Source organism: Papio anubis, chromosome 9, assembly GCF_008728515.1.
Source record: "Papio anubis isolate 15944 chromosome 9, Panubis1.0, whole genome shotgun sequence".
Lineage (NCBI taxonomy): Eukaryota > Metazoa > Chordata > Mammalia > Primates > Cercopithecidae > Papio > Papio anubis.
In genome coordinates, this window is record NC_044984.1 from 120,053,240 (window position 1) to 120,066,365 (window position 13,126).

The 13,126-nt window shown below is 41.3% G+C and overlaps 1 protein-coding gene and 1 long non-coding RNA gene across 3 annotated transcripts in view; one reads left to right on the forward strand and one right to left on the reverse strand.

The window, feature by feature from the left end:
- The window catches only part of LOC108581160, a 47,213-nt gene extending 35,193 nt beyond the window's left edge, over positions 1–12,020 (reverse strand). The window contains exon 1 of the long non-coding RNA XR_001893060.3: positions 11,940–12,020. This is a non-coding gene — a long non-coding RNA (uncharacterized LOC108581160). The remainder of the gene's footprint in view (positions 1–11,939) is intronic.
- LOC100997021 (transmembrane protein 132B) overlaps positions 1–13,126 on the forward strand; it is a 470,985-nt gene that overhangs the window by 436,939 nt on the left and 20,920 nt on the right. Inside the window, exon 1 of one of the 2 annotated variants that reach the window (XM_009182038.4) lies at positions 9,573–12,540. The exons of the other annotated variant lie outside the window; for it this stretch is intronic. Coding sequence (XP_009180302.2) covers positions 12,502–12,540 — 39 coding nt within the window. The 5' untranslated portion in view covers positions 9,573–12,501. Of the gene's footprint in view, positions 1–9,572; positions 12,541–13,126 lie in introns of those variants that run through there. 2 annotated transcript variants of the gene reach the window in all.

The window sequence follows — 13,126 nt, forward strand, 5'->3', positions numbered from 1 at the left end:
AATCCCACTCGGTCATGATGAATCGTCTTTCTAATGTATTGTTGAATTCAGTTTGCTAGTATTTTGTTGAGGATTTTTGCATTAGCATTCACCAGAGGTATTGGCCTGTAGTTTCCTTTTTCTGATGTCTTTGTCTGGTTTTCGTATCAGGGAAATACTGGCCTTGTAGAATGAATTTGGAAGTATTCCCTCCTCCTCCGTTTTTTGGAATAGTTTGAATAGGATTGGTATTAATTCTTCTTTAAATACTTGGTAGAATTTAGCAGTAAAGCCCTCAGGGCCCAGGCTTTTCTTTATTGGGAGACTTTTTATTACAGATTGGATCTCATTACTTGTTATTGGTCTGTTCAGGTTTTGGATTTCTTCATGATTCAATCTTGGTGGGTTAAATGTGTCTAGGAATTTGTCTGTTTCTTCTAGAGTTTCCAATTTATTTATGTATAGTTGCTTATGGTAGCCACTAATAATCCTTTGAATTTCTGCAGTATCAGTTGTAATGTCTCTTTTTTCATCTCTGATTTTATTTGGATCTTATCTCTTTTTTCTTAGTTATTCTGGCTAAAAGTTTGTCAATTTTGTTTAACTTTTCAAAAAACCAATTTTAGAAAAATTTTATTTTAGGTTCAGGGATATATGTGCAGGTTTGTTATATAGGTAAACTTGTATCATGAGTGCTTATTGTATAGATTATTTTTTCACCCAGGTACTAAGCCTAGTACCCAATATGTTTTTCTGCTCCTCTTCCTCCTCCCATCCTCCATCCTCAATTAGGCCCCACTGTTTGTTGTTCCCTTTTTGTGTACATGAGTTCTCATCATTTAGCTGCTACTTATAAGTGAGAACGTGGTGTTTGGCTTTCTCTTCTTGTGTTAGTTTGGTAAGGATAATGGCCTGCAGATTCATCCATGTTCACACGAAAGACATGATCTCATTCTTTAAAAAACAACTTTTTGTTTCATTGATCTTTTGTATTGTTTTATTTAATTTAAATTCATTTATTTCTGCTCCAATCTTTATTTCTTTTCTTCTGCTAACTTTGGGTTTGGTTTGCTGTTGCTTTTCTGGTTCTTTAAGATGAATCATTAAATTGTTTATTTGAAGTTTTTCTTCATTTTTGATGTAGGCACTTACAGCTATATACTTCCCTTAGTATTTCTTTTGCTGTATCCCTTAGGTTTTCTTATGTTGTGTTTCCATTAACATTAGTTTTAAGAAATTTTTCAATTTATTTTCTTAATTTGTTCATTGACCCACTGGTGGTCATTCAGGAGCATGTTGTTTAATTTCCATGTATTTGCATAGTTTCCAAAATTCTTTTTGTTACTGATTTCTAGTTGTATTCCATTGTGGTCTGAGAAGATGCTTAATATTATTTCAAATTTTTAAAAGTGTTTTAAGACTTGTTTTGTGACCTAACATATTGTCTGTCCTTGAGAATAATCCACGTGCTCAGGAAAAGAATGTATATTCTGTAGGCTTTGGATAAAATGTTCTGTAAATATCTATTAGATCCATTTGGTCTATAGTGCAGATTAAGTCCAATGTTTCTTTGTTGATTTTCTGTCTGAAATATCTGTCCAATGTTGAAAGTGGGATGTTGGAGTGTCCAGCTATTATTGTATTAGAGTTTCTCTCTTTAGTTCTAATAATATTTGCTTTATATATCTGAGTACTCCAGTGTTGGGAGCATATTTAGTTAAAACTGTTATATTATTTTGCTGAATTAACTCATTTATCATTATATAGTGTCCTTCTTTGTCTCTTCTTAGAGTTTTGTCTTGAAGTCAATTTGTCGGATATAAGTGCAGCCACTCCTGTTCTTTTTTGGTTTCCATAGGCATGGAATATCTTTTTTCATCCCTTTATTTTCAGTCTATGTGTGTGTCTTTATAGGTGAAATGTGTTTCTTGTAGGCAACACATCAATGGGCCTTTCTTTTTCTATCCATTTAGCCACTCTGTTTTTTTATTCAAGAGTTTAATCAGTTTACATTCAATGTTATTATTGAGTAAGGACTTACTCCTTCCATTTTGTTACTAGTTTTCTGTTTTTTTGTACTCTTGTCTTCCTTCTTTCTTTCCTTCTCATTTCTTTCTTGTGAAGGTGATTTTTTTTTTTTTTTGGTAATAGAATTTACTTTCTTGCTTTTTTATATTTTATGTTTGTTACATGTTTTTTGGTTTGAGATTACCATGCAGCTTGCAAATGCTGTCTTATAACCCATTATTTTAAACTGATAACAACTTAACATGGTTTGCATAAACAAATAAGCAAAAAGAAAACTAATAAAAACTCTACACATTAACTTAATCCCCCCACTTTAAAACTTTTTGTTGTTTCTGTTTATATTTTGTTGTACTGTCTATATCCTGAAGAGTTGTTACAGTTATTATTTTTGATTGGTTCATTATTAAGTCTCTCTACTTAGGATAAGAGTAGATTACCCATCCCAGTTACAGTGTTATAATATTCTGTATTTTTCTGTGTACTTACTATTACTAGTGAGTTTTGTACCTTCAGGTAATTACTTATTGCCCATTAATGTCCTTTCTTTCTGATTGAAATACTCCCTTTAGCATTTCTTATAAGACAGGCCTGATGATGAAATCCCTCAGCTTTTGCTTGTCTGGGAAAGTCTTTATTTTTCCTTTATGTTTGAAGGATATTTTGGCCAAGGATATTTTTTTTCCTCCTTCAGCACTTTAAATAGGTCATGCCACTCTCTTCTGGCCTTTAAGGTTTTTACTGAAAATTCTGCTGCTAGATGTATTGAAGTTCCATTATATGTTATTTGTTTCTTTTCTCTTGCTATTTTTAGGATCTATTCTTTATCCTTGATATTGGAGAGTTTGATTATTAAATGCCTTGTAGTAATCTTCTTTGGGTTAAATCTTCTTGGTGTTCTATAACCTTCTTGTGCTTGGATAGTGACTTTTTTGTAGGTTGGAGAAGTTCTCTGTTATTATCCCACTAAATAAAGTTTCTACCTGTCTCTTTCTCTACCTCTTCTTCGAAGCCAATAGCTCTCAGATTTGTCCTTTTGAGGCTATTTTCTTGTAGGTGTGCTACAAGAAAATAGATCTTGTAGGTGTGCTTCCTTGATTTTTATTCTTTTTTTAAATTTTGTATCCTCTGGAGATATATTTTCGAATAACTTGTCTTCAAGCTCACTGATTCTTTCTTGAATCTCCTTGGTCAATTCTGCTAATTAGTAACTCCAGTGCATTCTTCAGTATGTCAATTGTATTTTTCGGCTCCAGAATTTCTGCTTATTTTTATTTCAATCACTTTGTTAAATTTATCTGATAGAATTCTGAATTCCTTCTCTGTGTTATCTTGAATTTCTTTGAGTTTCCTCAAGACAGCTATTTTGAATTCTGTGTCTGAATGGTCACATATCTCTGTTTTTCCAGGATTGGTCTCTTGTGCTTCATTTAGTTCATTTGGTGATTTTCGTGGATTGTCTTGATACTTGTAGGTGTTTAAATGTGTCTGGGCATTGAAGAGTTAGGTATTTATTATAGTCTTTACTACCTGGACATGTTTGTACCTGTTCTTTTTGGGAAGGCTTTCCAGGTATTCAAAAGGACTTAGGTGTTGTGATCTAAGCTGTTTCTGCTTTAAGGGGCACCCCAAGCCCAGTAATGCTATGTTTCTTGCAGACTCATAGTGGTACCCCCATGATGGTCTTAGTTAAGATATGGGAGAATTCTCTGGTTTATTAGGCAGAGATTCTTGTTCTTTTCCCTTCCTTTCTTCCAAACAAATGGAGTCTCTCTCTCTCTGTTCTGAGCCACCTGAAGCTGGGAGTGGAGTGACATAAGCACCCCTGTGGCCACTCCCACTATGACTCTGCTGGGCCAGACCTGAAGCCAGCACAGCACTGGGTCTCATCCAAGGCCTGCTGTAACCACTCCCTGGCTACCAGTTATGTTTGCTCAAGGCCCTGGGGATCTACAATCAGAAGGTGACAAAGTCAGCCAGGTTGGTGCCCTTTCCTTCAGGATGGTGAGTTTCCTCAGGTCCTGGGTAGGTCCAGAGGTGCTGTCTGGGATCCAGGGACTAGATTCGAAAACCTTAGAAGTCTATCTGGTGTTCTACTGCACTGTGGCTGAGATGACACTCACACCACTAGACGCAGTCCTTCCCACTCTTCCTTCCCCTTTCCAAATGCAAAGAAGCCTCACCCTGGGGCCACCACCGCCACATGCCCACAGAGAGTACTGCCAGACTACTGCCCATGTGCCCTTAAGGTCCAAGATCTCTTCAGTCAGCTTGTAGTGAAGGCTGCCTGGCCCGAGGCTCACCCTGCAGGGCAGTGGGCTCCCCTCTGGCCCATAGCAGGCCCAGAAATGCCATCCAAGAGCAAGTCTTCTAATTGGGGGCCCCAAGAGCCCACTTGGTGCTCTACCCATGTGTGGCCAAGCTGCCACCTAAGGTGTAAGAGAAATTCTGTACTTTTCCCTCTGTTTTTTTTTAAGCAGGAGTCTTGTCCTGTAACCATCACAGCTGGGAATGTGCTGAGTTTCACCTGAAGCCAGCAAATCTCAGAGGCTTACCCATGGCCCTTGATGTACTACCAGGATATTGCTGCTGGTTTTTCAGGACCCAAGGATTCTTCAGCTAGTAGGTAATAAATGCTGCCAGGACTGGGTCCTTTCCTTCAAGGCAGTGGGTTCCCTTCTGGCCCAGGGTATGTCTAGTAATGTTATCTGGGAGCTAGGGCATGGAAAAGAGGCCTCAGGACGCTGATCTGTGCCCTATTCTGTTGTGTCTGAGTTGCTATCCAAGATACAAGACAAAGTTCTTCCCATTCTTCCTTCTCTCCTCAAGTGGAGGGAAGGGGTCTTTTGTGGTACTGTAAGCTGTACAGCCTGGGGTGAGGGAAGGGTGATGCCAGCACTCCCTTAGCTGCCCAAGCTGGTGTCTCAGTAGGTCATGTGCCCCCAGGTCCACTGGCCCTGGGCCCAGTTCAGCACTAGGACTTGCCTAGGTGTTGTAATCTTTGTGGACTAGACTGCCTTTCAAGTTTATTTAGGAACACAGAGCACTTTAGCCCACAGTGGTTAAGGATTGCAGAAATTCAAGTTTGGACTGCTGGGATTGGAGATTCCTTTCTACCTAGGGCTGGTTTTATTTATTCATTCATTCATTCTTTAAGCTCTGGGGTACATGTGCAGAATGTGCAGGTTTGTTACATAGGTATACATATGCCATGTTGGCTTGCTGCACCCATCAACTTGTCATCTACATTAGGTATTTCTCCTCCTAATGCTATCCCTCCGTTAGCCACCCACCTCCGACAGGCCCAGTGTGTGATGTTCCCCTCCCTGTGTCCGTGTATTCTCATTGTTCAACTCCCACTTATGAGTGAGAACATGCAGTGTTTGGTTTTCTGTTCCTGTGTCAGTTTGCTGAGAATGATCGTTTCCACCTTCCTCCATGTCCCTGCAATGGACACAAACTCATCCTTTTTCATGGCTGCACAGTATTCCATGGTGTATATGTGCCACATTTTCTTTATCCAGTCTATCACTAATGGACATTTGGGTTGGTTCCAAGTCTTTGCTATTGTGAACAGTGCCACAGTAAACATACGTGTGCATGTGTCTTTATAGCAGAATGATTTATAATCCTTTAGGTATATATCCAGTAATGGGATTGCTGGGTCAAATGGCATTTCTGGTCCTAGATCCTTGAGGAACTGCCACACTGTCTTCCACAATGGTTGAACTAATTTACGCTCCCACCAACAGTGTAAAAGCGTTGCTGTTTCTCCACATCCTCTTCAGCATCTGTTGTATCCTGAGATACCATCTCATGTCAGTTAGAATGGTGATCATTAACAAGTTAGGGCTGCTTTAAATGCTCCCTCTGTAGGTGGGTGTCAGCAAATTTGGTCTGGTTTCTCTTTCTGCTATAACAGGGTGGCAATGAATTCAATGCCTCACAATTGTTGTGCTCTTCCTTCCCCAGAGCACTGAAATGCTCTCTGCACCACACTACCACTGCTGGGAGTGGGGTGTGGGTGGTGGTGGTGATTTGAGATTCCTTTTTCTACCTCTTCAGTGCCTCTTTCAGTGATATTAAGTTAAAGCCAGGTACTGTTAGTGCTCACCTGAGTTTTGGTTCCCATGAAGGTGCTTTTTTGGTGTGTAGATAGTTGCTAAATTGGTGTCCTTGTGGTAGGGATGGTCGATGGAGCCTTCTGTTTCACCATCTTGCTTTCCTCCTCCCCAGGTTTGGTTGCTATTTTGGTTACCCTCAGTGCACTGTGGGCTTGAAATTCCTTTAGCGATTCCTTGCACTTAGAATGTGAGCGATTTTCCAGAGGTTATTTTCTCAGTGTCTGCTTCCTTCTTGACTTTGAATATTTCCAATGTGCCCAAGAGAGAATCTGTTTCTTGTAGCTCTCCTAATTGTATTCTCTATTATTTTTACTTGGTGCTTCTTAGCCTAGTGGAGGACCAGGGCCAAATTCTCTGAGGTTCCGATTAAGCATTAGGCTTGGTAGACACTGTAGCACTTAGCCTCTAGTGTATGGCTTTCCAAGGTGCTCCTACCCCTCTTCAAGCTATAGTGTGTCTAGCATGTATTCTCATCCCTCCCTCAGGGTAGAGCTGTTTCTTTTCCTTTCCTTTAGATGCAATGAGTTTCCACAGTATCCTGATTGACAGTTTTTATTATACTTCTGCCTGAAGACTAAGACTTTTGTCCCATAGCGAAAATAGAAGAGATGAAACTGCAGAGAGTTAGCACTGACTGCCGTTTCTCTCTGCAGCCAGGATCATGAGGGAAGCTGTCTCGAGATTATCTCACATCTTCTGTCTAAGTGTCTGATGAGATTCTTAGAACCTTCAAGAGGGTGCAAACTCCCCTGTATTTACAGTCCCCAGGGTCTTTACACTCTCACAATAGTCCACATTTGTTCCATAGAAATGTATCTAAAAGTTTTACTTGAATCCTTATCAGCTTATGTGGCATTCAGCAGTGTCTACCCCAGGGAAGCAAATGCTTAATACATATTTCTCCCTGCAGGATCATGTCTTTCTCCAGAATGCAGGTTAGTTTGTTACCCTGCAGCCACAGTTCTCAAACTTAATTAAAAATATTAATTTGTAGTTTGATAAGGGGGGGAGAAATGCTTTTCGGTGCTCTACATTTCTGAGTTGAAACTGGGGACCTGGCTGTCTTGATTTTGTCTCTGATTTTTATCAGAGAATAATCCAGGCTGCTTTAAATATACAAAAACTAAGAATGAACTCAACATATAGAGGGGATCGGAGGATACTCCACATAGAGAGAGGATGAGAGATCTGAACTTATTTCTTTAGCTTTCTGAACCCTGAATATCTGAGACAAATCCCAGTCAATTTAGAAAGTTTGTTTTGCCAAGGTTAAGGACACATGCCCATGACACACACTCAGGAGGTCCTGATGACATGTGCCCAAGGTGGTAGGGCACAGCTTGGTTTTATACATTTTAGGGAGACATGAGACATCAATCAATATATGTAAGATGAACATTGGTTTGGTTCGGAAAGGCAGGACACCTGGAAGCAAAGTCGGGGGACAACTTGAAGTGGGTAGGGGACTTCCAGTTCATAGGTAGATAAGAGAAAAATTGTTGCCTTCTTTTGAGTTTCTAATTAGCCTTTCCGAAGGAGGCAATCAGATACGCATTTATCTCAGTGAGCAGAGGGGTGACTTTGAATAGAATGGGAGGCAGGTTTGCCCTACGTAGTTCCCAGCTTGACCTTTCCCTTTAGCTTAGTGATTTTGGGGTCCCTAGGATTATTTTCCTTTCACAGCTTGAACTCTGAACCTCTCTCCCTGACCTCTAAACTCATGTATCCAACTTCTTAACATTTTCATTCAGATTTCTAATGAGCATTTTGAATTCAACATTTTCAAAACTGAAGTCTGGGTTCTTTCTCTCTTCCCTAAATACACATCTTGTGCTGCCTTCTCCTATCACAGGGTTAGGAACTGCATTCTTTTGGTTGGCCAAAAACTCAGAAACCCTGTGTGACTTTTCCCTCTCACTCGCATTCAAAATCCATTTCAATATCAAATCCCATCTCATCACCTCTGTCACTACCACTGTGATTGAAGCCACCTTCACATTTCTGTTGGATGGGTTGAGTCAGCCCCTGAATGGTCTCCCTACCTGCCAGAGGTATCCTGTTAATTTTGTTAGCTCAAGCCACTTTCTTGCTCCAAACACAACAGAACATCTCATTACACTTACAGGAGTAAAATCCAAACCCTTGCCTTCTTCTCTGATCTCATTTCCCTGATCTTTGCTCATTCGCTTTCAGCTATTTTCCCCTTTTTATTGGCCCTTAAATATGGCAGGAACATTCCTGTCTCAGGGCCTTCATACTTCTTGTTTCCTCTGGTTTGAGTGATCTTCTGCATGTCCCCGTGACTCCGTCCCTCACTTCAGTCAGGTCTCTACTCAAATGTTACTTCTCCAAAGGGCCCTTTCTTTCCTCTTCTAATTAAAAGAACATACTCTATCATCACTGTCCATTCTCTTCCGTGCTTTATTTTTTCTTTCAAGCCTGTTTCACTGCCTGGTATGATATTATATATCTACATGGTTGTTTAATTTGTCTGTCTCCCCTAATTAGACTATCAGTTTCATAAGAACAGGAACTCTATTCCTCATTGGTCTACTCTCAGCACCTAGGACAATTCTTGAGTCTTAGTCAATAGTAAATAAATATTTATGGAATGAATGGATGTTCATTCCTGTTTTATAGATGAAGGATCTCAGGCAAAGAAAGGTTACATTGTAACAAAATATACTGAAACTCTGAGCTTGGTTTCTAACCCTTCCAAACAAAAGAATGTCAGAGCTGGAAAGTTGAGGTTCCTTAAGGTTCACAGAGGCAGAATCTGAGCCTCAGAGATTGGGGAGCAACTTGCTCAGAAGTGGTGAAGGGAAGGGTTGAGGTGAGGACCCAGGTCTCTGGACCTCAATCTGTGGCACTGAACTTCCCTCTAAGCTTCCCCTGGACATGGGGGTTTACTCGAAGGAATGTGAAAAGTACTAATTAAATATTGGTTTGTGGTACGTTCCACAGTCCTGAGATTAGTCCTGAGAACAGACAGTCCTTCCATAGATTACAACCATGAACTCAGGATAAAATTAAAAAATAAAAATCTCTGAAGAATGAACAAAAGCAAGAGTATTTTGGAGGGGAGTCAAACTTGGAGAAAATGACCAGAACAGCGAATTTTCCTGATTTGGTGGCCTTTGTCCTGAGGATACCTGCATTTGCAGCAATAAAGTGGGAAAATTAAACTGTTGGAGAGGCTGGGCACAGCAGCTCACACCTGTCATCCCAGCACTGTGGGAGGCTGAGGTGGCTGGATCACAAGGTCAGGAGTTTGAGACCAGCCTGACCAACATGGTGAAACCTCGTCTCTACTAAAAATACAAAAATTAGCTGGGCTTGGTGGCGTGCGCCTGTAATCCCAGCTACTCAGGAGGCTGAGGCAGGAGAATTGCTTGAATCTGGGAGGTGGAGGTTGCAGTGAGCTGAGATTGCTCCACGGCACGCCAGCCTGGGCGACAGAGCGAGATTCTGTCTCAAAATAAAACAACAACAAAAACAGCAACAACAACAACAACAAAAAACTGCTGTAGAAACTCCTCCATCATTGTGGCTGAAAGCAACCAGGGAAAAGAGCCCAGGGTAACCACTGACACACGTAATAATAAGGATGACTCTCAGAATCATCATACTTGTGAAAAAAAACAGACATAAAGAGTGCATATCGTGATTCCATTTTTATAAAATTCTAGAAAATGGAAACCAGTCTGTGGTGGTGAAAAGCACATCAGTGGTTGCCTGGGGCTGGGAGAAGAAGGAGCCATGGACTGAAAACACGCATTAGGATCTGTTTTTGGGGTGACAGAATGTTCTGTGTAGTGTTTTCATGGGTGGACACTGCCAAACTCATTGAACTTTATCATTTAAACGGATACACTGTATTCCACGTAAATTACAACTCAATCTGGTTGATAAAAAGTACTGATGTGTGTATTTAGGTCTTGCCTTTCCCAATCAGCCTGTGGTCCTCTGGAGGAAGGGCCATGTCTTCCTTGCCTGGGTTGCACTGAAGCCATAACACAGTGCTGAGGAGGCCTCGGGCACAGAGAGACTAAGTGGGAAATGATGCTCTGCCTTTCACTAGCTGTGATCCCTTAACTAGCAGTCTCTCCTTGGCCTCAGTCTACCCTCCATAATATAGGGACAAAAATGTAATGTGCAGAGTATTTGGAGAGGTGAATGGATATAATTCTACATAAAATTTTGAAAACAATGCAGGGTTCATAGTAAGAACTTAATACATGATAGATATTATTATTCCTTTGGCATTTATTATTAATTAAAAACTCAAGGTAAAATAAATACTTTTGAGTACATACTGCGCCTCAGACATGGTACACTTCATTAAACTCAGTAATACATAAAAAGTGTTTGATTCAGATGACAAGTGAATATCAAAGGGTTTTCGCTACATAGTTTTGATTCTTTTCCCTATTTTAATATAGAATTTCAGCATTGTTTGTAAGTTTGTGAGAAACATACTACCTGATTCTGTAGCATTTTTTTTCTTCTAACATAGCGGCTCATGTCTCAGGTTGGGAGAGGGGTCATGAGGGAAGCCCAGTGCACAGTCAGCCTCCCATCAGTGCAGGCAGATGGGTCAACAGTGTGGCAAATACAGAGGGTGGCTGATGCACAGATTAAATCCTTGCTTCTTTTAAAAATAGAACATGAAGTAAATGTTGTGTCTTACAAGATACCCAAAGGAAACATATTCACATCTGGAGAGCCCCTTTTAGCCTCTTTTATTATAAAGCAATGTAGTTGCAGAAGTGTAATTTGACAGTAAAAATATTAACCTCTAAAGGCAACTTTCCCAGGATGACATTTACAGGCCATCTCACACATGCTGATAGATTAACATGACACAAATCATCTGTTTTCAATCTCCATGTTCCTGTCCTCAGCTCTTCTTAAATTAGGATTGACAGCATTTGGTTTTCGGTGTTCCTCTTGGGGCTTAGAGAGCCCTGAAGGTATCATTTAGATGAGTGATGGGAATCTGACTCTGATCTTTATTTTGCTATGTCTTCCTGTCATCTCCCCACATCCCTCCTTCCCCTGCCAATAAAACACACATGTATCTCATACACAGAGATCTTAATTCTCAGTTAAAAGGCCAAATTGACTACTGGGAATCCAAGGCCTCACATTTATCAGCTTTGTTCCTTCTGGTCTTCTCTCATAACGTATGAAATCACTTGCATTTTTCTTAATGCCATTACCATGATGACCTTGTGTAAGTCACCTTCTTTGCCTTCTTACAGATACACTCACTACTGGTGGTGGTGTACAGAAATGAATGGTTCTCAGAGGAAACAGCTGTGACATATTCATTCACACACTCAGCATCTATTTACTGAATAACTTCTGTGTGCCCAGCACTGTGCTATGAGCAGAGACAGCAGGGAAGAGGAGAAAGGTTCATGGTATGAAGCAGATTACCATCAGGTGGGGAAGATACCTAAGAAACAACCAGGAGCATTAGGAGAGTGGTAATTATTGTGAAGGAGTACATTATATAACAGAGCAATCTGGTGCGATTAATACAGTGTGACATGATATCAGCAATATGAAGAGTCTAAGTAATGGAGCATGTTGTACATTTAGTGTACACAGTAGCACACACAGCAAGTTAGATACAGGAAAATAGCGACCAGAGGCGGGTACCAAGTTTAAATTAGGAGTGACTCAGGGAATGCATTCTGAGGGGTGGCATTTGAGATGCAGTCCTATGTCATTTATAATCCTTTTGGTGAAAAGTAACAAAACCACATAGACCAATTTGGCTTTAGCCACAAGAACAACAATCACCTGATAAAACGCCTCAAAGTCGGGGGGTCCAGGTGGGCTGCTCCAGCGGCTCCTCTAGGTCATCAAGGGCCCAGGTTCCTTAGCTCCCAGGGTTAGCCTGGCCCACGGCTGGCTCCCTCAGGGCTCTGGGATCCCTGCAGCAGTTCCTGTCGTCAGTTCCCACGCGACAACATCCGGTGGGAGGAGGAGGCGTCACTTTCGGTGAGTCTCTTTGATCAAGGAGATGTTTCCCAGAAGCCCTAGTAGCCTTCTCACAGCTCATTGGCCAGAGTAATAGCACGTGCTTTCCCCTAAACCAATCACTGGCAAAGAGGATGGAGGTTTAATGATGGAGTTAGGGAGGCCTGTGGTGAATGGAGGGCGGTGGATTTCCTGAAGAAAACCTTTTTTAATATTAGAAAAGAGGAAAATGTATGTGTGTCGGGCAGAAGTGCTGGTGCATAGTTGACTGGGCAGTAGAAAACCAGTTATGAAGGACATCGGATCACATTCCTGGGAAGACCATGGCATGGCCTTGGGACGAGGCTAAGCCTAGGAGAGCTCAGGGGAGCAGTGAAGACCCATGAAGAAGGACCTGTGCCGGGTAGGGAGGGCATGCAAGGTGAGGCCAGAGAAGGAAGCAGGTCCAAGGCATTGGGGCCTGGTAGGCCCCTGTAAGGCATTTGGATTGTATCTGGCGTAGCACAAGAAGTCCCTGGAGAGGACAGAGGTAATCAAGCAGAGGAGACAGCCCTGGGCCAGCAGTCAGCAGTCAGTGTTGATATATGCAAAATGCTGTGCAAGAGGCAGTACCTTTCTTTACGCTGGATTCAGTACAGGTAAAATGAGGCTCATGACACCCACCTTGTGGCGTCACCATGGGACTTACTGCGTTGAAAGGAGAGTGTGGCGGCGATGAGGTCCTGTACAAGTGTGAGCTGTCTTGTTCTCATCATTTGAGATAGTTATAAAATCCCTGTGAACACTGAATTAGTGAGTACTGAACCTTTGCTTGTAGGAGAAATAGACACACACACACACACACACATACACACACACATTTCGAATAGTCTATAATCTTCTATTACAAAGGAAATATTGAAGTTTGGAAGTGTTAGTTGACTTATCTGAGGCTGCCTCACTGACAGGTGCCAGAGCAGGCATTCAGATTCTGTCCCGCTGCATCCAGCGCCCAAGCTGAAGCTTCC